At 36.3% G+C, this 26,145-nt stretch overlaps 1 protein-coding gene across 15 annotated transcripts in view; it reads left to right on the forward strand.

Annotated features, from left to right (window-relative positions):
* Positions 1-25,190, forward strand: part of Nt5c2 (5'-nucleotidase, cytosolic II) — a 152,749-nt gene extending 127,559 nt beyond the window's left edge. For 12 of the 15 annotated variants that reach the window (XM_074078406.1, XM_074078407.1, XM_074078397.1 and 9 more), the window contains 15 exons: positions 6,773-6,890; positions 7,980-8,075; positions 12,827-12,918; positions 13,056-13,113; positions 14,145-14,238; positions 15,003-15,056; positions 17,784-17,867; positions 18,889-18,930; positions 20,108-20,215; positions 20,504-20,570; positions 21,170-21,340; positions 22,740-22,791; positions 22,895-22,955; positions 23,094-23,270; positions 23,761-25,190. In XM_074078406.1, coding sequence (XP_073934507.1) covers positions 6,773-6,890; positions 7,980-8,075; positions 12,827-12,918; positions 13,056-13,113; positions 14,145-14,238; positions 15,003-15,056; positions 17,784-17,867; positions 18,889-18,930; positions 20,108-20,215; positions 20,504-20,570; positions 21,170-21,340; positions 22,740-22,791; positions 22,895-22,955; positions 23,094-23,270; positions 23,761-23,994 — 1,508 coding nt within the window. In that variant the 3' untranslated portion in view covers positions 23,995-25,190. Of the gene's footprint in view, positions 1-6,772; positions 6,891-7,979; positions 8,076-12,826; positions 12,919-13,055; positions 13,114-13,252; positions 13,419-14,144; positions 14,239-15,002; positions 15,057-16,331; positions 17,609-17,783; positions 17,868-18,888; positions 18,931-20,107; positions 20,216-20,503; positions 20,571-21,169; positions 21,341-22,739; positions 22,792-22,894; positions 22,956-23,093; positions 23,271-23,760 lie in introns of those variants that run through there. The other 3 variants (XM_074078410.1, XM_074078408.1, XM_074078411.1) reach the window with 3 other exon arrangements.
* The last annotated feature ends 955 nt before the right edge of the window (positions 25,191-26,145 follow it).

The raw sequence follows: 26,145 nt of genomic DNA on the forward strand, positions 1-26,145 counted from the left end.
AAGAGTGAAAATTTCCATCTGGATTTCAAATTTATTAAGTACCTAAATTCTATTTGTTTCTCTAAGACTCTTTGAAGATTATAGTCAAAACATCTCAATTAGTAGTATAATTTATGTAGAATATCATGGAACAACTCAGGCCATAGACCATAGTTTGGCTCAAAGGGTATATGTTTGTTCAATTGGGTCAGCATTTATAAATTGGGAATTATAGATAAAAATAGAGTTTACTGTTCTCACACAATTGGCACAGAGTTGACCCTCATTCTCTCAGGAAACTCAGCTGTAGTTAAATAGCCACTTCTTCCTGTAGGCTAGCTGTGTATCCTCACTTAGCCCACTCCACACATTCAGATTCACTTGCCTCACTGTGACACAGATGTGTGGAATATATTAGGTGAACCTGAATCTCAGAAATTTTGTCAAGTAAGCTTTATATAGTACCTTTTGAGATACTGGCTATCAAAATGAGTTATCTGTATAAGTCTGCATAAATCATACATAAAGTGTTTTTTTGGGGGAGACCTGTAGGAAGGTACCAGAGTTTGGTTTCAGGGACTTGTGTTTGCTAGACAGGCACTCTACCATTTGAGCCATGCCTCTACTCCTCATAGTTTTTAAGGGCAGATTTCCTGGACTGAGTTAATTGGCCTCTTTTCTGTCTCTTTGTGCCTTCTTAGTTATATTATGTTATTGGTCTTCTAAAACTTGTAAGTGTCTCATTGTATATCCCTAAGGTGCACCATGAACTACAAGCTCCTTTAGCTAAGGACCATGGTCCTTTGGCTTTTTGTCAGCATCTAGTACCTGGTACACAAGTAGATACCCAAATGCTTGTTAAATTCGTCTAACTTTAGAACAGGAATCATTTTTGGAAAAATGTATTAGTTATTTGTCTTTTTTTATAAGCAGCTACTTTGGTTAAATAATATTTAAAAATTACCTCGGGTAATTTTAAATTTCCAGTTTTTCAGTCTTAAACTGAAAATACTACTGATAATACAAAGTCCTAATGAGTGTACAGATTCTCAGAGAGGGAAATTTTAAGCTAATCTTTTTTCTTTTATTTTAAAATAAACACTTTTCAAATATTCTTAGTTCTTTAATGTTTGTTTTTGAGACAAGTTCTCACTGTTTAACCAAGACCTACCTCAAACTTGCAGTCCTCCTGCCCCAGCCTCCTGAGTGGTAGGATTACAGGTGTGTACCATCATGTCTGGCTTAATATTTCTTAAACAAGTCTCTTAATTATCATTTGATTTTGCCTTTTAAGAACAGAAATCTTGGCAGTCTTTCAAAGTCCATTTATTTATTTTACTTATTTATACATATAGTAATTGTTTTACATTTATATTGGTAAATGTGTTGCATGGTATCTGGCTTCTTTATTTTTAAGTAAATTAAAATTGAGATAGTCTTAGGAAACTGAATCTTTTATAGATCATTTGTGATCTTGCATTTGTGTATATTGTGCTAAGGTTTTCAGATAGTTTTGTAAACTAGAAAAAGTCCTCTGAAAATTGGAAAGATTTTTTTTAACATTTTCTCAATGAAAAATGTCCATTACTACCTTTTCTATTTATAATGACAGAGAACCAACTTCACATATCCTAATAAGTAAATTGATAGAGATTGTTGACATTGATTATACTTATAGCAGAAAAGCAAATTACAATGCTTGCATGACTTGGTTGGGCTTTTGTTTTGTTTTGTTTGTGGTACTGAGGTTTGAACTCAGGGCCTTGTGCTTCCTAAGCAGGTGCTCTACCACTTGAATCATGCTTCCAGCCCTTTTGGTTTGGTTATTTTTCAAATAGGATCTTGTTTTTTATGCCTAACCAGCCTGGTCTGCAGTCCTCCTATTTGCCTTCTAGCTTAGCTGAGGTAAGGCACAGGCTGCCACACCTGGCAGTTGGTTGAGATGGTCTGAAGAACTTTTGCCCAGGCTGGCCTTGAATTTCAGTTCCCATCTCCACCCCATGGCCGGCTGCTTGCTTGGACTTTGTTTTTCGTGGTAGTCTTGGAGCTTTTTAGTTATAATGTTTTTAGTATTTTAACATACTACATTTGATCATTTCTGCTCTTCTATTGAGTACTATCTCCCATTCACAAAAATATCCAGGAGTTGGAGGATTCCATTCACATATTTAAAAAACTTAAATGTCCCTGGAAAAAATGACTACATACAAAGTTAGATATTATAGGACATGCATCTGTATATTAAAATCAGTTATTTTACTAGACTAGGTGGTATCTTAACTTTGTGAAGTAGAGTATTGTAACTGCTTATCACACAAATACTGACAGAATCAAATTTTAAAATTTTCCTTCCATTCCAAATATAGACTCTGGTTAGATTTTTAGTAACATGTAGTTGGCTCTAGTGCATACCAAGATGATAGATTTAGGTACTGAAGAGTAGAGAAATTGATATGTAGACTCAGTTTAAATGGACACTTAAGAGCAAGATAAGATTGTTTTGGTTTGTTTTTATATCCTTTAATCTGTCTCACTAGCCATGGTTTAATTTTAATCACCATTTACCAGCTGCATTCAATTTCTATCATACTAACCTAAAATGTGCTAGAGAAAATAAGACAAATGGATTTTTTCTGTTTCTCTGTTGGCTTCACATTTCAGGATCAGTCTTGACTTGTATTCCAGACTCAGGGTGTCAGAAAAATACATAATACACAGTAGTTAGGTATATCTTCCATACCCTTGTTTTGTTAAGGCCAGTTAGGTCTAATTTTAGTAGTGACCAGAGGCTTCTAACTTGGAGGGCAGCGGTAACTCCTGTAAATACCAATTTCCAAATGGTATCTCTCTGTTCCAGCCCATCACAACAGTTTTAAAACCAGCTTTTGTTTTTGTTTTGTTTTGTTTTGTTGCTTTGTTTTGTTTTTTAACAGGAGAGCCAGTGTAACTCCTTCAAGACTGGAGTGACACACACTGCATCTGCATCTGTCTCATGTGAGTTCTCATTTTGGCAGCAGCACTCTGCTAGGCTGGAACCTCTGTAGAGGTTTGCCTTTTATTTTTCTAAAATCTGTAAGCTACTACACAGTATGTCTTGGTGGCAAAGGTAAAAAGTGCATGAGAATTTCAAACTTCCATGCAGAAAGTTTCTGCTCATTGCAAAGGAACTTTCTCCTTTAACATAAACTCTGTCTTGTATAAACAGCATCTACTGAAAACAAAGCTCACAACTTCTCATTCCCACAACGCATAGTTATTTTTGAAGAGGTGTTTTTTTCTTACAGATTATGGAGTAAAGAATATCTTTAAATGCTCTCAGTAAGCTTCAACTTTGAAAGCTTTGGTTGTTCTCTTTATATTAGTCTAGTTACATAACCTGAGAACACTGTGTGCTGTCCTAGGGGCTGAAACAGTCCTTTTTTTTTTTTTTTTGGACTCTGGCCCTTAAAACAGTTTCTTCCTTTGTCTTTACATATTGGATTGGATAAGTTGGGGTAGGCTTTAGGACCTCTTTGGAGAATAAGTAAGCAGTTAGTGTGTGAGGTTATATTTATTTTGAAGCTGATAGCTAGATTTTGGAACCATGGAAAGTCGGTTGTAAGAGTTGAGCTTGAAGCTGTGCATCATTTACTTGCCACAGTTTTGTGGGAAAAAACAAAACAAAACTGAAATTAGAGCCTTTGCAGCTGTGGAGAGGCATGGAGCTCTACTTTGTGAGGTGATAGATATGGTTCCTTGCAATTTCTAAGGCTGGCTTTGAGGGTCTGGTTGATTAAAAAAAGAAATTTTGCTTTTTAATCTTTACTTTTAAAAGATACTTTGTAAGCTTCAGAAATTTTTGCAACCAGGTCAGAACAAATGTGTCTAATTCCCAAAGGACACTTAGAATAAGACATCTAAGTTCATGCTCCTGCAGCTGAATTCTGCTCCCTCAGCCCTGGGTGAATTTTGTATAGCTTTCTAGCAGATGATTTAATGACCTGGGAGTATGTGTTGCTGAAATGATTATCCGAGAAGCTTATGAGAAAATGTCAATAGCTTGTAGGTCTTGCTGATTAATGTAGAGCTTGATGAAATAGTGTTGTCAAAATGGAACTTGGACTGTCTTTGGTAAATCCATTCCCACCTGAAACTAGAGAAGTTTATTTTGGACTAGCTGAAAGAAACTGGTGGGAAAATAATACATTTCAGCATCCAAGCTTAAGTTTTGATGGCTTGTGCAATCTAAAGATTCATACCAGTGATTGTATACCCCATCACAAAGAGTTTCAGATCAGACTCAGAGAGACCTAAATTTTGGCATCAGCTGATACTTGTATTCAACTTCAGGTGAGCAAATGGAGATGATACATCCTATTTCTGTGAAGTACCCCCATACTCACTGAGAAAAAGAAAATTTAAAGTGTCAATTTCTGTACTTGGATTTGTAGAAAGTCTCCTCAGTTGAACATTTGGGAAGTTCTGCCTGTTGGATAAATACAGTGTGGCAAATGTATAGTGTTTCATTTTCTGCTACAATGGCATTTGTACTGGCAAAGTAGAGATTGGAGATATTTTTCCCTGCATTTTTTGTTTTTACTAAAAATTCCGAATTTGAGCTTTAGTCCTAGTTGACACATAGACTTAGATTTCAGTCACCAGGTACTCCATCACTGTATAGTTGTTACCTGATTCACTAACTAGGAAACTTGCTGATTTTTGGGGTGAGCTTCATGGGGGTGATTAAGGTTTGGTTTTTGTTCCCCATACTTAAGGCTATTTAGCAAATTATTCTTTTGAAAATTAATACTTGAAAACATTTTATATGGGCCAGATCCTATAATAATGAATGTCAATAAGTTACCCAAATAACTACGTTGGAATTTTATTTCATTAAATATTGTTTGAAACAAATGGAGCTTTGATTGGGATGGAGAAGTAATTTTTGCTTTACAGAAATTTTGTTAAATGAGATTTACTTGCAACTGGGGTGAGAGCATGGGGGACAGTAAAGTGAGAGGTGTTAGTTTCTATTTTCAGTATAACTCAAATTAACATCAGTGGGTAGCAGGCCTGTCACTAGCTCTTACTCTGTTAATATGTATGAACATGTGTCACTTCCTTTACCACAGTGTACATCATACAGATTCAGGAATTGTGCAGTTAAGGCTTCAACATTTTGTTTTTGGGGGGTTGTGTGGGGAGGATAAAGCAGGGGTTAAGGTGAGGAAATATAGCCACTTTGAAAATGTTATCCAGACTTAGCACTAACATTCAGTCATCATTACCTCCAAGACAACAAAAGAAACAAGAATCTTCTTTTGGCCTTGTTCTGAGATGAAACTCAGGCATCTCCTAAAAGGCTTTCAAAATGTAGGCTTTATTTTTTGATTTTTTAACTCTGATGATGCTTATTAAAGGACTTTTGAAAGCCCAACTTGCTTTTTAAAAATTTCAATTTGGTTTTAAAAATAGATAAATATATCAGTATGTTGCAAGCTTTAAAGATATCTGAAGTTCTCCTTGGGTAACATAGCCACTCACTGTGTTTGGAAGCAGTCATTATTACTGATTTATTTTATATACTTCCAGAAATATTCTAAAGATTGCTTTGGGAAAGGGAAAGTAGAATTTTTTTTTCACTAAAATATCAGTACTAACTTAAATATGCAGATTAAGTACAGTGAAAAGTCAATCTGAGCTGAAGGCTAAAGATTCAATAGTAGAAGGGAAGAACTGTTGCTAGTACAGTGAAAGCTGCATTGTGATGACACTGTAAGAATGGGATAGATATTTTTGTCTCACTTGGCATTTAGCAAATGAGCAGGTCTTTTAATTTTATTCTTATTTTTAATGTGGCTTACCCACTCCTAGACATTGGTGGAAGGTTGCTAACTTAAATATTTTATTTGGAAGAAGCATGTTAAAGGAGTGACAGTTTCTTTTTGGTGAACTGCAGTAATAACTCTAAAAAGATTTTTTTCATTATGAAAATTTCAGACACAGTAGTAGAGAGAAATTCCCATAATGGTAATGTAACAAACAGTATGCTCCTTCAGATAAGGAGAAATGTTTTTACATACACTTGCATGTACTCACCTGCCACAATTATGTCTAATATGAATCATAATTCTTCAATGACTAATTTCTAGTTCACATGCAGATATTCCTAATTGTCTTAGACATGTCTTTTTATGGTTTGTTTGCAATAATACTTTATAATATGCAATTGTGAAGGCTAGAATGTTATTAGGGCTGATAAGAAAACAAATTAATATGACAAGTAGAACAAATATGCTGATTGGAAGAGTACAAAGCAACTGCTAAGCCAAAGAGGAATTCTGGAAATGCTTTTTTTAAAAAAAAACTTATTTTGAATATTGCTACATCAGTTGTGTAGGAAACCCTTCGAATATAGATTATCTTGCTTAGTTTTCTGTTTACTTATATTTTCTTAGCTAATGTCATAGCTGTTTATTATTAGGGTTTTTTCCTGCCTTTGGATTGTGGGAAATGAAAGAATAGAGGGAAAAAATGTTTAGAATAGGTTGTGTAAGAATGAAAGCAGTGTTCTGAATGTTTTAAAATTCTTCTGTCTGCTGCTCCTGACATAATATGACCTATTTCCACAGACTAACAGTTGAATTCTCTTAATTGCTCAGAGCAGTACAGAACATAGAGTTTGAGGGGAAAGAAGAAAAATAGCAAATTGAGGAAAAGGAGGACTTGAGAAAGCATAGAAACTCATTCATTTGCCTTCTCTTTTAATGGGCTGCTTTGTATTCTGGCTAATGAGAACCTTCTTTTTGTGCAGTGTACAAGTCCCCAGAATATGAGTCCCTTGGCTTTGAGCTTACTGTGGAGAGACTAGTTTCTATTGGCTATCCCCAGGAGCTGCTCAGCTTTGCTTATGATTCTACATTCCCTACCAGGTAATTTTTCAAGATATTTTTGGATTAAGACCACTCCCCCTATTCTCAGAATTAGTAATTCCAAATTTATCCCTGTCCAAAGAATACTTTAAATAATTCTTTATTGGTTGTTTTGGTTAATGTTGATTCTAAAATTGCCATGAACTTTTCATGTATGCATATGGTACTACTCAGTCAACATAAAACCACTCTATCTTATATTTCTGTTTTTTGTTTTGCTTTGTTTTTGTTTGTTTGTTTGTTTTTGGAGCAGAGTCTAGATCTGGAGCCCAGACTGGCCTTGAGCTTTTGAAAATCCTGCCTCCATTTCCCAAATGCTAGGATTATAAACCTTTGCCACCATGCATAGCTCTTTTGTGTTCCAGAGTCGAGCTCAGTTTATTGCTATTAAAGACGATGCACTTGTGTGTAAGAAAAGGGATCATTAAAGATGATAGGCTATAATCACAGATGGTCCCATTTGTCCTACCTTTGGATGTTAGGGGACAGTTAAATGTTTTGCTAATATATTTAACTTGGCAATCAAACCCTTCTTGGAAGTTTGCATTTCTGAATTTGGTAAGAAAGATTTAAGATGAAGAAAAATGGTGTTTATGTGAAGTACTATCATATATGTCCCACATGCAACATTTAATAGAGGAAAATATAGGCCAGCTCTGTTGTCCAAGGAAATGTAAAGACTTTTAGAATGAATCAGAAGAATTCTACTTTATACCTGTTTGATTGAGTCTTACTCCCAAAAGAAAACAATTGTGACTTCTTATCTATGTGGAAAAAATGTTTTAGTTGCTCTAGGATTCTTTTTGTTTTTGTCTTTTTTTTTTTTTTTCAGTGCTGGTGATCAAACCCAATGCTTCACACGTGCCAGTCAGGCACTCTACCGCTATATCCCTATATATCCCTAGTCCCTGAACTCGTTTTTAAGATTATATTCACTCACTTTAGTCTTCAAAGTTATACTATTTTGGGAAATACCTGAGTTGCTACAGAGCTTGAATTAGAGATTGGTTCATGGTGATTGAGTAGTACTACATAAAATTATTACTTGTATTACTTTGTACTATCAGTGATGTGATCATTTTTGTGCAGAGGACTTGTCTTTGACACACTATATGGAAATCTTTTGAAAGTTGATGCCTATGGAAACCTGTTGGTCTGTGCACATGGATTTAACTTCATAAGAGGGTGAGTACAAAGAACCTGTAACCTCTTTCTTTTTTTTAAATTTTTTTGAGGTATTGGGGTTTGAACTCGGGGCCTTACACTTGCTAGGCAAGTGCTCTACCACTTGAAGCCTACTTCCAGCCATCTCTTCCTAGTATTTTATAGTTAAACAATATGAAGATGACATTGTCTCTACAAGTGTACTGTACTTTCCTATTCCTTCCACCATTAAAGAGCCTTTCCTTTACATAAGGCTAGTTAACATTTATTGGGCAGTTAAAACCAAACTTACTTATTAATATAGTTAGTAATTACATTTTGTTTAAATTAAATGCCTTCTAATTATACAGCATCTTTCAAGAAAGCTAATCCCAAAAACTTGCTTAAAACAGAAGTATAGTTTAGACTTTTTGAAATTCTAAGATTTTTATTTTCTTTTTAATACAGTTCTCAGGTAGCTGCATAGAAGAGATATGTACATAAAAGTGCTTTGAAAACTTTTAAACTGTAGCAATTTAAATGACTAAGAGATTTTTAATAGCTAATACATTATTTTTTATATTTTAATGAATAGCTTGAGACATTTATGTGATTCAAACACATAAGGCTAGGTGTGGTGGCTCATACCAGTAATCCCAGCTACTCAGGAGGAATGCGGTTCGAGGCCAACTAGGGCAAAAAGTTAGCAAGATCCCAATCTCAACAACCAAAGATGGGTGTGGTGGCTTGTTCCTGTCATCTCAGCTGTGCAGGAAGCTTAAGTAGGAGGATAGGAGCCTGAGGCTGATGTAGGTAAAAAAGTGAGACCCTATTTCAAAAATAACCAGAGCAAAAGGCAGTGGGGTATATGGTTCAAAGCCTGAGTTCAAACTCCAGTACCACATACATACACACACACACACACACAAAACATTTAAAATAGAGGGTACCCTGAATACAGGGTAAATCCCAGGTATAGTGTTGCTTGCTTGTAGTCTTAGCTATTTGGAAAGTTGAGGCAGGAGGATCCTTGAGCCCAGGAATGTGATCACAAAGAAAGTTTGAATAGTATAATGAGACCCTGTCACACAAAAGAAAAGATAATACGGACTAGGATGTAGCTCAGTGGTAGAGTGCTTGCCTAGCATGTACAGGCCCTGGGTTTGGACCCAGTATTGCAAAAAAGAAGAAAAAAAAACTGTATAAGTTGTGTTTTCATAGTTAGAATATTTCCACTGTTGTTACTGATTTGGACTTTTCCACTCTAATAAACAATAGATAAAATTTAGTAGCTACTATTTTTTTGGTGAAGCATTCCTATTTTTTTTCTTTTTTTTCAATTTTTTTTCTTTACAGATCAAAGTACCACAATTTGACAGTTTCTCTACTTATTTACTATTGACATTGTAATAGGGTCAGAATAGCAACTTTTTTTTGCAGGGGGCAGAGGGACTCTAGGGTTTGAACCCAAGGCCTTACACTTGCTAGGCAGGTACTCTACCACTTGAGCCACTCCACCAACCCTTTTTTATAATGTGTTGTTTTCAAGACAGGGTCTCTAGAACTGTTTGCTCCAGGATGGCTTCAATCCTCAATCCTCCTGATCTCTGCCCCCTAAGTAGCTGGGAACCACCAGCACCTGGCTCAGAGCAGCATTTGTGTGTGTGTGTGTAAGTGTAAAATTAATTTAATTAGAGCACAAACTCAAAAACTCCTGGAAAAGGAGAGCAGAAATATTTCACCATGACATCTTCCTCAAATGTAGACTAATCCAGTGCTTAAGTAACACTTTGTCAAGACAGGGCACTGACTTTCTGCACAGGGCATCTTTGAACTGGTTTTTACTTGTGGTGCTGTTTCATGTACTAGGGAGTATCCACATGTCAAGATGCCACACTATCAAGATGAGTAACTGAGGAGCTCATTCTCAGAACAGCAATTTTTAAAACCAAAATAGGTTATATAATTCTCTTGTAACTTTCTCACGTCATTCTTGATGAAAAAGTAGTAAAAACTACTTTTTTTTTTAGTCACAATGAAACTATTGAAAAGATGTCTTTTGGCAAGTACTTTTTTGTGATAAGAGGATAACTGAAATTATACCAGCTCTTCCCTTAAATCTGAGTACCCCACTTAAAATTGAAGTATCTAATACAATATTCTTTACTGACATTACTCATGTCTCAGGTGTACATTGTGAGAGCAGTGTGAAGTAAACATCCACCTTGACATATCTGACAGGCTGGGAAAGTTTCATCCACCTTTCCCCCCTTTTTTTTTTTTGATGGTACGAGACTTTGAACTCAGGGTTTTGCCCTTGCTAGGCAGGTGCTCTACCACTTGAGCCACACCGCCAGCCCCAGTTCTCCTTCTTTTATGATACATTACCTCTCTTTGAATTGAAGTGGAATTGCTAAGTCAGTTTGAGTTGTAACTGCCTAAAAACTAACTGTGAACTATCTTTATTAAAGGAATTGCTCTTTAATGATGGAGGTAACAGGAGAGTATTATAACTAAGGAGATAGTGTCATCTTACAATACCTGACTGAAGACAATATATTGCTACTATTCCCTTCTACCTTATTTGTCATTATAGAAAATCTTGAAAGGCCAGAAGATGAGGTCTTAATACTACAAAGTTTTTTTTTTAATTAGAAACTCTTTATTTCATAAGGATGACTAAGAGGTGACTAAGACAGGTAGCTAACATTTTATGTGCCTAACTCGTTTGTGCCATTTGTAATTAACAAACCTAAGCAAGAATTTACCTAAGTCACCCTAAGCATTATATATTTGCTTTCTTTTATTTAACTTTGTTAATTTGCTTATAGTCACTGTGAGAATTGTACATTTTTCTATTTTTATTCTTCCTCCCTTTTAGTTTCTCTGATCCATTTTTATTAATATCGTTCCCTTCTTCAAGCTTCTTGTATATCTCCAACGACTTCTGTCCATTTCACTGGCTTTTTTTTTTTTTAACTCTGAATGTTCTACCTTGTTTTATTCTAATAGTTTTCATGATTTTATCTCTCAAATCTGAGTCTCTCTTTTAATTTTTACTTAAGACTAGAGTTTTGCCTCTATATAGTCCAGGTTGGCCTCAAACTGGCAATCTTCTTGCTTCAGCTTCCAGAGCTGGTATTACAGGTATGCACCACTATGCCGGCCTTGTTTTAAATTCCTGACCTTTGTGTCTAATTGCATGCCAAAAATCTGTTTATGTCAAGTTAGTGTAGTCAAAGTAGAACTCTTCTTACATCTACTTCTTATCCATTTTTCATATGTTTATTAACAGTACCAATCACTTCTCAAAGACATTAGTATAAGCATCATCATCTCTAACTCTTATATCCTTCATCTGCCAATCCAATCAGTTGCCTGTTCTTACTCATTTCCCTTGGCAATCTTTTTGAATACATTTTTCCCTGAACTGGGTATATAGCTCAGAGATAGAGTGCTTACCTAGCATAGCATACACAAGATTTTGGGCTTGATCCCCAGCACTGTCTCCCTACCCTTCCAAAAAGAAAAGTACACATTTTCTTTATTTTCCTTGACACTGGACTAGAACAGGCCCTACTGTTCTCACCTAGACTACTGGATTAACCACCTTGCTGATTTCCCATTACTTTGTCTCTGTATCAGTTAGCTTTTGCCGCATAATTATTCCAAAACATGGTGGCTTAAGACAGTGACTATTTTATTTAGCTCAAAATTCTGAAAGTTAGCTGGGCGTGATGTATGCCTATAATCCCAGAACTGGGGAAGCTGAGGCAGGAAGATCATGAGTTTAAGGCCAGCCTGAGCTGCATAACGAAACTGTCTCAAAAAAACAAAAATCTGAAAGTTGGCTGGGCAGTTCTGGGGTTGCTCACCTGATCTCTTTGGACTATTTAATTACTTAGCATCTGATCTAGAATGACCTCATTTCACATGTCTGTCACTTGGCAGGTTTGGGTTGGGTGCCTCATTTCTTCATGTACCCTTTTATCTTCTAGCAGAGTATCTCACTCGCATTCACAGAGTAGTCTCAGAGTTCCAAGTGTAGTGGGAGAGGGTAAGTCCTAATGCACAAGTGTTTTCCAAGTCTCTGAATCTCATTTGTTGCTGTTTACACCTGTGTTCAAGGATGGAGAAATAAACTGAGCCTCTAATGGGAGGAGACACAAAGTTGCATTTCAAAGAGGCAGAAAGAATTTGTAGCCATTTTTACAATACATCACATTTCCTTTCTCCAGTTTATCCTAAACTAGCTACCAGTTTAATAATCTTTTTACAATTTAGTTCTGACAGGTTTAATCCCCATGCTTAACAACTGTAAATTGCATTCTCTTATTCTGAAGTGTATTATAATTTTCTCTTTTCTCCTTTCTCTACTAAATTTGGACTAGCTTCTGAACTGATAGATTTAGACTTTAGAACCCAGCTCTTATGTGGCACTTACATGAATCCTTGGTAGTTGTCTTTGCCTCATTCTTCACATTCACTTCCTTCTACCTTTAAATTGAAATAGTTTCCCCTTACTTTTCTTCTACCTCTTTGCAACTTTCTTGTAATAATTGTGATTTTTTTATCCTGTTATTATTGTATGTGTATGTGCCTCACCTCCCCTACCAGACTGAGAACTGACTTCTTAAAAGTTAGAGCCAGAGCTTGTTTACCTTCATGTTTAATTTGGAACCCTGTCTTGCACATAGGCATCAAAATATTTGAATCAATTTTTGAGTAATGACTATTTACCACAATTATGTTAATATTATAAATGTCAGTTAATTTAAAAATTTTTCTTTCAGACCAGAAACTAGAGAGCAGTATCCAAATAAATTTATTCAACGAGATGACACTGAACGATTTTACATTCTGAACACACTATTCAATCTACCAGGTAGACTCATTCTTTGCTTATATGTACTGATGCTGTCCCTTCTTTCTATGACCGTTTGTCTTTGTTCAAGGGAGGTAATGAAATACGTTTGAATTATTTCATTTAGAGCTTATGAATATCTATTCTTCATTTTTCAGAGACCTACCTGTTGGCCTGCCTAGTAGATTTTTTTACTAATTGTCCCAGATATACCAGGTATGTGTATACTACAATTTTCTTTTTCTAGTTGATTTTTAAAATTAATGTACAGGGTTTTAGAGAACTGGCCATTGTAGGTCTTTTCTGCTTTTCTAAAGTGAATTTAGTGCTAGTGAAAGATGCCACATTGCCAGCCTGAGAGATGGGACAGCACCAGCAGCTCCATGCAGGCTCTCACCTCCCACACGGCCCCTCTCCTTGCCAGTGTGCTGCAGCCATGTTTGGAAGGGACCACTTCTGATTGGCTTCTCCTGGGAATGAAGACGCCAGCAGAGGTGCTAATTGTGACAACTGAGTGGGAGGTTTGTGTGATGATTATCTGTCCAAGCAGAATTACACTAAAACCCCCCAACTCATTTCACAGCAGCTACCCAGGAGCCATTCAGGGATGGTAATTTAGTTTCATTCCCAGGCCCAGCAAGATTTCATTGAGGAATAAATACTGTGTATCTTCTAAAAGCAAAATTTTGCTTAAGTCTTTAAAAAGCTATCCTTTTCATTTTGAGGGGAATTGTATAGCACTGCTGAAAGTATAGCCACATATGCCAGAGTTTGCTAACTTCTTGTCTTAGGCCTTCTCCAACTTCAAGACATTAAATTTGGTGGAAAGCTGAGTTACAAAGCTCAGTAGAAATTGGACAATACCTTTGTACCTAGGGCCAATGTCAGAAAGTGAGGGTGGAAAGGATCTAAACAAGCAATTTTAAGTTTTAAATGTTTCTTCAGTGGGAACCTGTTTCTAAAAAGAAATAAAGAATCTGATATTTTGGAACTTTGGCCTTTCACTTTCCATTCAATACATTTTTCTATCACTTTGTATTTGTTGATAATTACTATATTCCATTGAACACTATGGCTGTTTCTAAGTGGTCAAAAATGGATTTTCATTAGAGAGTAATTATTTTACTAATTAGCCACAGCATATACACATGTGATATGGAACCTTTGGGCCCCCTGGGCAATTTTTGATACTCACTTTATTTACTCTCTTTTGGATTTCTTGTCATGTTCTTTTCATCTTTCTATAGCTGTGAGACAGGATTTAAAGATGGGGACCTCTTCATGTCCTACCGGAGTATGTTCCAGGATGTAAGAGATGCTGTTGACTGGGTTCATTACAAGGTATCTAGATGCTGCTCACACTCTGGCAATAACTTCATGAGGACAAGTGGAGCAGAATTTCCTTGGTTTAAAGGGGTAGGGAGGAGATCATGGGACTCACCTTCTTGTGATACTAGTTCTCTGGAATCCATTTGTTCTTGTTTGGCCATCCTGCTGCTCATTCCTTCAGTTGTGATATTCAGCTTCTAGATGTTAATGAGTTTGCATCACTAATTAGAAGAGTTACTATATGGAATTATATTTATATCTTTTGTGGATGATAGCCTATTATTTGTCCTAATACTTCCTACTTGAATAAGAACATTTAGTTAATATTAAATTTGCATTTACTTTAAACTGTATTAAGTAAAATATGAAATGTCTTTTAATTTCTAATTTAAAATAGAAATAATTTTATATTTGAATTCACTTTTTTTTGTCAGACTGGGACCTGAACTCAGGACTTTGCACTTGTAAAGCAAGTACTCAGTCGCTTGAGTTATGCCTCCAGTCCATTTTTCTCTGGTTATTTTAGAGATGCGATATCATGAACTGTGTGCTTGTGTTGGCCTTGAACCTCGATCCTCCCTATCTCAGCCACCCAAGAGGCTAGAATTACAGTTATGAACCACCAAGGCCTGGCTTGAAGCTACTTTTTCTTGGCCTTTTTATTTGATTTTCATTTTGGTAAACACATAAATTCTTTGAGGTTTATAGTAAACATGATTTTTCTTAGCAACTAAATGTTAACTAATTTTATTCTTAGTTCTTTTGTCTTTCTCCAGGGCTCCCTTAAGGAAAAGACAGTTGAAAATCTTGAGAAGTATGTTGTCAAAGATGTAAGTATTAAAAGGGGAAATAGATTTATGCAGTAGCTTCTTTTACTCATTAAAGAAATGAGTAACAATCATATTTAGAGTGAAATGGACAAGAGAAGATATTTCTTTGGCGTAGTGTGTGCCAGGTATAATCATCAAGAATTTTCAGCAAGAGCGCGGGTCTTAGTAGTTCTTCCTGCATATGTATAGGCAAGAAGATCCAGTAGTTCTTTGTCCTTTTGGTTTGATTATCGTAATAGCAGCTAGAAGGTTATTTTGTGCACATCACCATGCTGTGTACTATATCATTTAACCTTCTGTGTAACTCTGAGTTAAGTATTGTTTTACTTTATAAAGTAAAATAACTTCTGTTTTATAAAGAAACTGAGGACTAGAGGGATGACAGATATCTTGCCCAAGGTGACATAGTTAATTAGTAGTAAAGCCAAGATTCACACCCACATCTAACTCACATCATAAGCACTGCACAGATTGACTAAAAAATGTGTGACTGTTATTTAAAATGCCTTCAGCCTGACAACAGGAAATAATGAGAAAAGCTTTAACATACCGTAACAGATTAGTGGAGGGCTGGCGTGGGGCTCAAATGATAGAGTGCCTGTCTGCCAAGCGCAAGGCCCAGAGTTCAAACCCCATTACCACCAAAAATAAAAAAAAACATTACTGGAAAACCTGATTAAAACCTTTTTATACAAACTGAAGCTAATAATCTTTACCAAAGTTAGTAAGTTTTACCAATGTTAATTTTTTTGAGTAGATTGAATTTAATCAGTACTTCTGGTTCAGCAATTTGTGCCACTGCTTTTTTTTTTTTCATTTTTATTAGCATATATTCATTGTATGGGGGGATTCATTGTGCCAATTCTCAATAGCCTTACATTGTACATTGGTTAGGCTGCCCTTACCGTCTCCTTGCCCCCCTGCAATTCGCTCCCCACTCCACTTAAGGCAATTGCAAAAGGTTTCATCATTTTATTTCATGTATGTATATGAAGCCCATCAACCACATTCCTTCATCTCCTCCATTTACCCCCCTCTTCGCAAAAGTACCCTCCCCCATCACACGCTATACCTTTTATAGTCCTGTCTTCCATTTTAATTCCAAAGTCAATGTTCAAAGCAGTTTGTTGATGTATCCCAGCTGTGAATATACTTTACTTTGGTCAGTTCAACCCCTCTCTGTTACTCTCCCTTATCCCTTCCCTCCCACCCCCCCCCCATTATTCAGCAGTTTCCAATACATATGGTTATGTCCTCTACCTGCACAGATGTAATCCATTTGTTTGTTTGTTTATTTTGTGGTACTGGGGTTTGAACTCAGGAGCTACACCTTGAGCCACTACACCAGCCCTTTTTTGTGATGGGTTTTTTTTTGAGATAGGATCTTATGAACTACTTGTCTGGGCTGGCTTCAAACTTCGATCCTCCTGATCTCTGCCTCCTGAGTAACTAGGGTTACATGTGTGAGCCACCAGTGCCCACCATTACATTATCAAAATGTATGCATTTGATATTGTTGACTCCATCATTCTCTTTTTCTTTCCCTCCTCCAAGTGCCACAGAGTAGTAAATGTGCATATGTTTATCTTTTGGAACTGTCTTTCACTTTCTGTGTTCTTAGTTTTGGTAATTATATTATAGTTAAATGTTAATATTAAGGAATAATATTCATAATATGAATGAAGAATATATGGAAGGAATATATATACAAACATATATATGAATCTATTTTCACAACTTTTGGCTAAGTCTAAAATTATTTTTTAACAAAGCAAACACACAATTCCAAGATGAGCGCCTTCTTTTTCTGTAGAGTAAGAGTAGCAGAATGCAGTGAAGGTTTCTTGTTTTCAGGTTTTGTGCTTCCTGTCTCCACTCCCCTCCTCTTACCATTTCAAAAAAGAACACTGAGTGGTAAGGTCTGGGGGAATTTGTATGAAGGAACATATAGTGAATGAAGAAAAAGGTGTTTTTCTTTCCAGGCACAACAGGAGTTAGGCTTTCCTTATTTATCTGCAGGTAGATGTGAAAATCCCTCACATGTGTTGGTCACACGTCATTTCATTCTGCAAAGGTGTTTTATAAAACCATAGTATACACAGTATAGCCAAATCTAATAATCTTCATACGGAGAATTTGCTGGTGATGTTTAAAATCAACTTCTCCTAATCTCTAACACACCTAGATCACATACTTCAGGAAATCACAAGGTAATTTAAACTCTTTCCTGAGGCAGACATGAGGAAGGTAAAGATCTGTTGTTAATGATTTTATAATCACGTTACATACAAATCTATATGTTAGAAACACTGTGTATACTGCATGTTGATACTTTATTAATAGATAGTGATAATTGGGACTTCTAAATGCAAACAGCTAATCCTTAAAAAACTTACCCTATTCCTTTTTCAGTGGACAGATTCCAGTATATGACTACCCCAAAATGTAAATATGAAGATATTTATAATGGTTGGGCATGGCGTGATACACATCTCCAATGTCAGCTACTCAGGAGGTGAAGGTAGCAGGATCACAGTCCAAGGCTTGCTTGGGTAAAAGCCTGAGACCTTATCTAAAAAACAAAACTATGCAAAGCTGGGGGCTTGGTTCAAGTGGTAGAGTGCTTGCCTAGCCAAGGGTGAGGCTCTGAGTTCAAACCCCAGTACTAGGCGCCCTTCCCCCACAAAACTTTTTAAGCATTTTGTTCATTATCATTTTGTATTTCAGGGAAAACTGCCTTTGCTTCTGAGCCGGATGAATGAAGTAGGGAAAGTATTTCTTGCCACCAACAGTGATTATAAATACACAGATGTAAGTACTTAATATTCATATTTGTTTATACAGAGAAATCATTTTGGCCTAAAGAACTGTGAAGATAATGAGAAGGACAGAAGTTTATTAAATGAAAATAGTTTCTTGCCATTTCACTTTGAAAACAGATTGAAGAAAGCAAAAATATATACAGAACTGTTACAATTTTTTCTTTCTCACTCTTTTTTTTTTGGTGGGACTGGGGTTTGAACTCAGAGCTTCAGTGCTTGCAAAGTAGGCACTCTGTTGCTTGAGCCATACCTCCAGTTCTGTTCTAATTTTTCTAAATAATTCTTTTACTGTTTTCTCTGATTACATGTTACCTATTTGAATGTTTAATTTGGGGGCTATTTAAAGCATTTGTGATGATTAAAGTGGCTTCTGTGCCTCTTTGAACTATCATTTATATACATTTGAGAAGTCATACCCTCTACTGTTGTACTTCCCTGCTGTTGGAAGCCTTATAGTAATAGGTGCTACAAAAGTGTTTTGAATTTTAGCCGTCAAAATTTACTACTACATCTTTAAAACTTTTTTTTTAAACCATGATTAAAGTATGTGGAGAAACTGGTCTAATTCCTTAACTTTTGCTGAGATGATTACAATTTAATAGTTGAAGCAAGAAGTTCCAGTCCCCCGAGTTCTGTTATGTAAAAACTTGATAATATTTATTTCCATGTGAGTCAGCAGTTTTCTCTGTGTCTCACCTTATATACTCCTTACCTTCACATGTGTGTCTAGGAGAATTGCTGATGGATATATGGATGAGTCTGTATAGAAACATCTAGGAGTATATATCCTTCCTGAGAATGTCAAAAGCTATTTTTTACATATTATGAAGCATTAATTTCTAGCCTTCACTGCCATGATTTCATAAACTTTAGAGGAAACAAGAATGTGGTGAATCTTACACTGAAAAAAAAGACATGTTTTATTGAAAAGCTTGTATATGTTTTTAAAAGTTGTTATAGATCTTTGCAAAAGAAGTATATAGACCTTATAATGCTTTTTTCCTTCCCAGAAAATTATGACTTACCTGTTTGATTTTCCACATGGCCCCAAGGTACGGTAATAGTAACTTAATAGACCACTGCTTTAGTAAGTGATGAGTGCCTTTAATCATTGGGAACTGAGAGGGAGGAATGGTCACCCAACGAGAAAAGTCCTGATTTTAAATCCTGTTGTCTGATTCTCATTAACATTACCAGTAATCCAGGATTAGTAGAATTTAAAATCACTACCAGTTTGAATACTTAGCAGAAATAAAAGGGGTATTTATGTGTTTTTTAGTGAATGGGGTCAGAATAATTTTATGCCCAAGAACTTCTATGTAGTGTTGTTAAGTTAGTGTGGCAATGAAAGATTTCAGGTTTAGGAAGATACTTGATTAACAGAAAACAAAAGTTCGAATGTGTTTATTCCTGACAATTTCTAGATTCCACTATTAGTTAATCCTGAGTTTTGTGCCCAAAGAGCAGTTGACCTTGGTATTTAGAGGAGAAGTCTTCATTCCTGTTATATGGCTGCACTTAGATTTAAGGAATAACCATTGCAGTTCAGTCACATACTTGTAGAATTTTAGTTCTAGACTTCTATGGATAAACATCAGCAAATCCATGTTTGAGATTACCCAGAATTACAGTATACAGTACCCTTCAATTTGGCCTGAAAGGTTACTGTCGTACTTTTGATGGTTCCATTTCAGGATATAAATAATTTTAATGGACATAACTTCTACATTAGCCTTGTGGTTACTTAGCAATATGAGTTAAAGGTCAATAGATATCTAAAGCCATCATACTGAAAACATAACCAGTAAAATTTCTTGATAATGTCTTCAATATTAGTTTATACACTTAGTTTTTATGTTGATCAAATCTCTTTCTCAGTTTCTCAGTAAATACCCTTGTGTATTTACTTGCATCTTCAACTAGCTCCTTTTCTCACATTTCAGAGTATGAGCAAACTTTCATACACTAAAGTACTATGAAATAAGTTATTGTAACTAAGTAGTTGATGAAATGATTTAAAATGTAGAGGTTATTAACCATCTATTATTTATAACTGCCAGCTTCCAAAAAGATTTGTCTTATAACTGGACATAAAGCATTTTTAAATAAAATAATGGGATCTTCTTGTTATACTTAGCGTTTTTAAATTCCTTGCATTTGAATTAGATTAAATATTAGTACCTTAAGTTAAGGAGTGATGTTTGAGCTTTTGCTGATTCTTCTTCCCAGCCTGGGAGCTCCCATCGACCATGGCAGTCCTACTTTGACCTGATCTTGGTAGATGCACGAAAGCCACTCTTTTTTGGAGAAGGCACAGTATTACGTCAAGTGGATACTGTAAGTTGAGAGAGTGATATGTCTGCTAGGATACTGTCCTTCATGTTTCTCCTTTCCCCACTTCCCTTTCCCTAAGAAAACAAGTTGGGTTTTTTGTTTGTTTGTTAGCTTAATGGCCATATTTCTCTTTTGAAATTAAGAGTTTTAGTCTTAACTGAAGTAGCCAAACAAAACTGCTAATTGAGAAGAATAAGTGCCATTTATTTGCCTTTGTGGTCAGTTAGCCATGTGGGTAGAGATTGTGATAAGATGACGAAGTATTACAAAGTCTATATTCTCTTTACACAGAAAACTGGCAAGCTGAAAATTGGTACCTACACAGGTCCCCTCCAGCATGGTATTGTCTACTCAGGAGGTGAGTTATAGATTTCCTTTATTTACTGTAAGTATTTACACAGTATTTTTACAGACCTCACTGTGAAAACTTTGGTGTTCTCTCAGCATAGTACTACCTGTACTCTTCAGGAGTAGAAATGTCATCTACTGATTATGTAGTTTAGTTACCTACTAATGTGATGAGTTGAAGAGGAAGAGTTTGAGTTTCACTGAAAGGTTTAGCTTTTCCTCTCTTTCTTTTATGTATCTAAGACTTTTTCTCAGCATTCTGAAATCATTTGGAGTATTTCTCAAAGGTGTTTTTTTTTTTTGGTTTTTTTTTTTTTTTTTAAAAACAGTTGAGTAAAGCCAACTTAATGGCAGATCTGTGATGGAAAAATGGTGGTGGTATTTTGACTGTTATATTCATAAGGTGAAACGTGTTGCTCTTTGTTATCAGAGCTCTTGGTCAGCATAGAAGAGCTGAAAACCTTGTCTTGGAAGCCATGAAAAGAATGGTGAACCTTTGTCTTTAAGAAAGTTCTGTCCCTCACATAATTATAAGAGTAATTATTGGTATTTTGCTGGCTTTAGTATGAATTTATTTTTGTCTTCTCATTGTTCACTCCATTGTTTCAGGTTCATCTGATACCATCTGTGATCTGTTGGGAGCCAAGGGCAAAGACATTTTGTATATTGGAGATCACATTTTTGGAGACATTTTAAAATCAAAGAAACGGCAAGGATGGCGAACTTTCTTAGTGATTCCTGAGCTTGCACAGGAGCTGCATGTCTGGACTGACAAGAGTTGTAAGGAGCTATTACTCTTATTTTATAAACCTCTGACATACCTAAATGGCCAGCTTTGAATTAACCCTCTTTGATAAATCATTACTTTTTTTTTTTTTAAGCGGGACTGGGGTTTGAACTCAGGGCCTCATGCTTGCAAAGCAGGCGGTCTACCACTTGAGCCCCACATCTAGTCCATTTTGCTCTGGTTATTTTGAAGATGGGTTCTTGTGAACTATTTGCCTGGCCTGGCCTGGTCTCAAACTGCAGTATTCTCAATCTCAGCCTCCCAAAGTTACGATTATAGGAGTGAGCCACTGGTGCCCAGCTGATAAACCATTACTTTGAATGGTTTCTCTTACAAATGATGAAGTGTGGTTAAAAGGTAGTCTCTGAAATTTGGGTATCTCCTCCCAAATTTCAATGGAATCTTTAATTATTTCATAGAACTCCAAATTTGAGTGGAACTATATAAAGTTATCTTGTCAAATTCTTAAATCCCTTTGCGGTTAAGTATAGAATGTTGGTGTCCTAAGTTGTAGTACAATAACAACTAACCTGTGAACTGGAACTTTGCTCTACAGTTCATATTTCTCTAACCACATGTCGTAGTCCCAGTGTCTCTGCTAATAGCCCATATCTGTGATTCTGGGGCAGTAATGGTGCTGAATATTAACTATCTCCTGGTATTTATTTACTCTTCTGAAAATGAGGCCAAATCATATTTTCAAACTGAGCCACACACACTGGGTATATGGAGTACATACACTGTTATTCAGGTGAGGTGTGGATATAGTTGTATACAGGAGTTCATCATCAAGTCCTAGTGAGCATTGTCCAATGTGATCAAAGTTACTGACTCTAGAAACTTGGCTTGCCTCTAATGGAAATCCTGGCTCTTCCGCTTAAAATAATGTATGCACTTAGACCTTAGTTTCCTAAAATACAAAAATAGGAGCAATAATAGTACCTACTTCATAAAGTTGACTTGACTCTACTATTTCTTGGTTTTGTGACTCTGGAGAAGTCATCTAATTCTCAGTCTTCCTCTAAGAGACTCAACACTTGCTTTGCTGGATGCAAGTGCCTCTCCAGAGGCAGAATAGGAATTGGCACATTGTAAGCTCAGAATAAGCATGTAGCTAGAAGGGAAAGTTGTGGTCAGTGGTGTTTAAGTAAGAGGAAAGGCAGTTAAAAAGGAAATTGTATATTCATCTGCTGCCAAGTTTGAAGCAGGGTATCAGTGGGTTCTCCTGAAGAAAAAAGAGTAATTTATACACTTGCCTATGCAAATTAGTTCCAGGCTATATTTTTGGTTGTATCTATAACATTTTACTTTACTTTTAGCACTAGTTAAAAACTGGGTGCTTTTATTTGATTTATGTAAAACATTTTCCTTTCCTTCCCAAATCTTAACTAGCACTTTTTGAAGAACTTCAGAGCTTGGATATTTTCTTGGCTGAACTCTACAAGTAAGTTTTCTTCCCTAAAAACCCATTGACCTCTTTAGGAATCACTTAGTTGTAAGATATGTTCTTTCTGGAGATTTTCACTGGGTTTTTGTCTTGTCTCCAGGCACCTTGACAGCAGTAGCAATGAGCGCCCAGACATTAGCTCCATTCAGAGACGAATTAAGGTATCCAAAAAGTAGGATTTGGGAGAAAACTTGGAAAATGATTCTCATTTCTGATTTTATAAAAGGACTGGCATACAGCTGGTACCCAATAAATATATGTTGAATCCACTGAGAAGCTTTTTCTTTTTCTTTTTTTAGAAAGTAACTCATGATATGGACATGTGCTATGGGATGATGGGAAGCCTCTTTCGCAGTGGCTCCCGGCAGACACTCTTTGCCAGCCAAGTGATGCGTTATGCTGATCTCTATGCAGCATCTTTCATCAACCTGCTATATTACCCATTCAGCTACCTCTTCAGGGCTGCCCATGTCCTGGTGAGTAGTTACTTTTGACAGTTAAAATACACTTTAGTTCAAGTTCTGAAGCCAGTTTTGTGGAATGGCATGGAAGCCAACTTGAACATACTTATGTGCAAAACCTATGGACAGGTTATGTGGTTGCACAAGAAAATAGGACCAAAATAGATACTTCAGACTGTAACTACTCCCTGAGGTTACATTGAATGGTGAAGAGTTTCTTCTTTCCTTAGTACTAATTGAAAGAGATTCTAATACTGATCTGTTTCAGGACTGGTTTTTGGCTGTGAAATAGAAAATAAGAATTTCTCCTATTTTATCCAGTTTCAGTCTGTAGTAAATGATCCAGGCACAGACCAGATTTTAGGTAGTTCTGTTAAGCTATATCCAAATAACTTATCTCTGGTCATTATAACTCTGCATGGCCAGCTGAGAAGGAAGAGGGATTAGGATTTGGGAAGCACCTGTTTTGTTCTGCCTGCAATCTGAGCCTCTGGCTTTGTTCTAGATGCCTCATGAATCAACGGTGGAGCACACACATGTAGATATCAATGAGATGGAGTCCCCTCTTGCCACCCGAAACCGCACATCAGTGGATTTCAAAGACACTGACTATAAGCGGCACCAGTTGACAAGGTCAATTAGTGAGATTAAACCCCCCAACCTCTTCCCGCTGGCTCCCCAGGAAATTACACACTGCCATGATGAGGATGATGATGAAGAGGAGGAGGAGGAAGAATAAGGAGGAAAACCAAAACCTTGGATGCCCCTTAAACAAGTTCTGGCAGGACTCACAGGAGCAAAGAATGTCCTTGTTTGGGTTCTACTGGAGAGGGGTTGGGGGGCTCCATCAAAGGTATGTCCAGAAAGTTTCTGAAGACTTAAAAATATTCTAATCATAGGGTGATACTTGTTTTAGTTTTGTGTATCTGTATTCTTTGCAGATGGTTTGAAATTGTAATGGAGTCTGTATTGAAAGAAAGGGTAAAGTCAGGCTGAACTGCATGCAGATGGCTCCATTGTGGCTTGTGACAGTTTTTCTTGTCTTTTTTTCATCACAATATGTCATAGTGTATCTGGATACACTAAGGGTGGTGAAGGGTTTCAGAGTGGAACAAGGAGAACAGTAGGAAGAGGTGATACAAAAATGTTGCTACAAATTGTGCTGTTACTCCAAAATCCAACTTTACACAGTATTGTATGTCAGTTGGAGAAATATATTGTTTTCATCATCAAGTGTAGTTTTCTGTCGAGGTCAAGTTTCCTTTCATAAGCCTTTGAGTATCTTCACTGACCCTGGCAAGGCTGCCGCTCTGACATTGCCTTTGCAGAAATGTTCTGCTTTGGGGTTGGTCTGGAAGGGACTGCAGGGAATGTATTTTGAGGTGAAAGTCCTTATCCTTTCTACATTTTTTAAGTTAATAGCACAAATGCACCCTTTTTCTAATCTGCGATACATCTATAAAGGAATTTAGCTGAAAGAGGACAAAGGAGCAAGCCCCCAGAAGGGGAAAAAAAAAAAAAACAGCCTTCTCCTCAAGTCTGATTCATTAGTGTGGACTACAATTGTGGTTCTTGCTCTACAATTTTACATTGCTTTGTCCTTTAGGGTTGATTGCTGTTTTAAAGTTGAACATGAGAATAAAAGAAGGGCTTTGTAAGCCAAAACCATACTAAAGCAAAAGACACAATCAGTGAGAATAACTTTACTTGTGAATCCCAAGGTAAACTTGCTTCTTGCTTTGAACAAGAATGAACCATTACTGTATACATTAAGGCATTATAACTGCCTTACCAGTATAGAAGTTATTCCAACATTTTAAACAGTGGTATACTTTAATCTTCATATATTTTCTTCCATTCTTATGTCACTGATCAATAGGGGAGGATAGACTAGCTGCTCTAGAATTCAATAAAGTGTAATATTTCTAATACTGACTTTGACCCCTTGTGTAGTACAACTAATGGCTGTTGGTCTTCAAGTAGGTTTGCTTTGGCTTAGTGACAATTCGACATCCTCTTCTTTTAAGGAAATACACATTTTCAGAAATGCCAAACAGATCCAGATCTCTTTTGGTGAAAAAAAAATAGTCAAGAATTTATATGGTGTAACATTACCTGTATTATATTATAGGCCTTAGAATTTTTACACATAGTTTTTTAGTATAGGATTGTGAGGTGAGACTTCAAAATAATAGGGAACACAGCCCAGTAACTTAACCGAGGACACTGTCTCATGACTTTCAATATATGTGGCTTTAACTTAAGTCATGCCACAAAGCATACATTCTGGCTGGTATTCATGGGGAACACATGCTGCCTCAGAAGAACCAGGTTAGAAATGCTATTGTAAGTAACAGATGCCATCCCTGTTTAAAATTTTCAGAGAATATTTATGGTCACCCCAATTTGACAGTCTTAAGTTTTCTTAAACACAAATAATCTCTTAAGTGGCTTATTACAATTACAGAGCTACCTGTAAAATGGTTTTTGCTCTCATAGAGCAAAGACCAACATAACTTTGCTTTTGTACCTATCCTTTTTGTATTGTGTCTATATTAAGAATTTATTAGCCAGATGATTCTCTAGCAGTCAGATGACTCTGGGTATAGAGTTTGAGAGGTTAAAAAAATCACACAAGTGGAATAAGATTTTCACTGCTGGTCACAGCTTTCTTCAGGACAACTAGAACATATTATTAAAGAGCTAGGATTCCTTAAGATGTCTAAGACCTGGAGCAGAATGGTGCTTCTCTGAATACTAGTCTCATCAAAAGTGCCAAGGGCAAGCACTCACAGCAGCTGCAGTTTGACTTTCTAAAACATAAATTATGAGTTTCTCTGTTGCCAGTAGTTAAGAAAACTGAAATTAAAATACATACTGTTCCCTTTTT

The sequence above is a fragment of the Castor canadensis genome, chromosome 7 (assembly GCF_047511655.1).
Source record: "Castor canadensis chromosome 7, mCasCan1.hap1v2, whole genome shotgun sequence".
NCBI classification, from domain to species: Eukaryota; Metazoa; Chordata; class Mammalia; order Rodentia; family Castoridae; genus Castor; species Castor canadensis.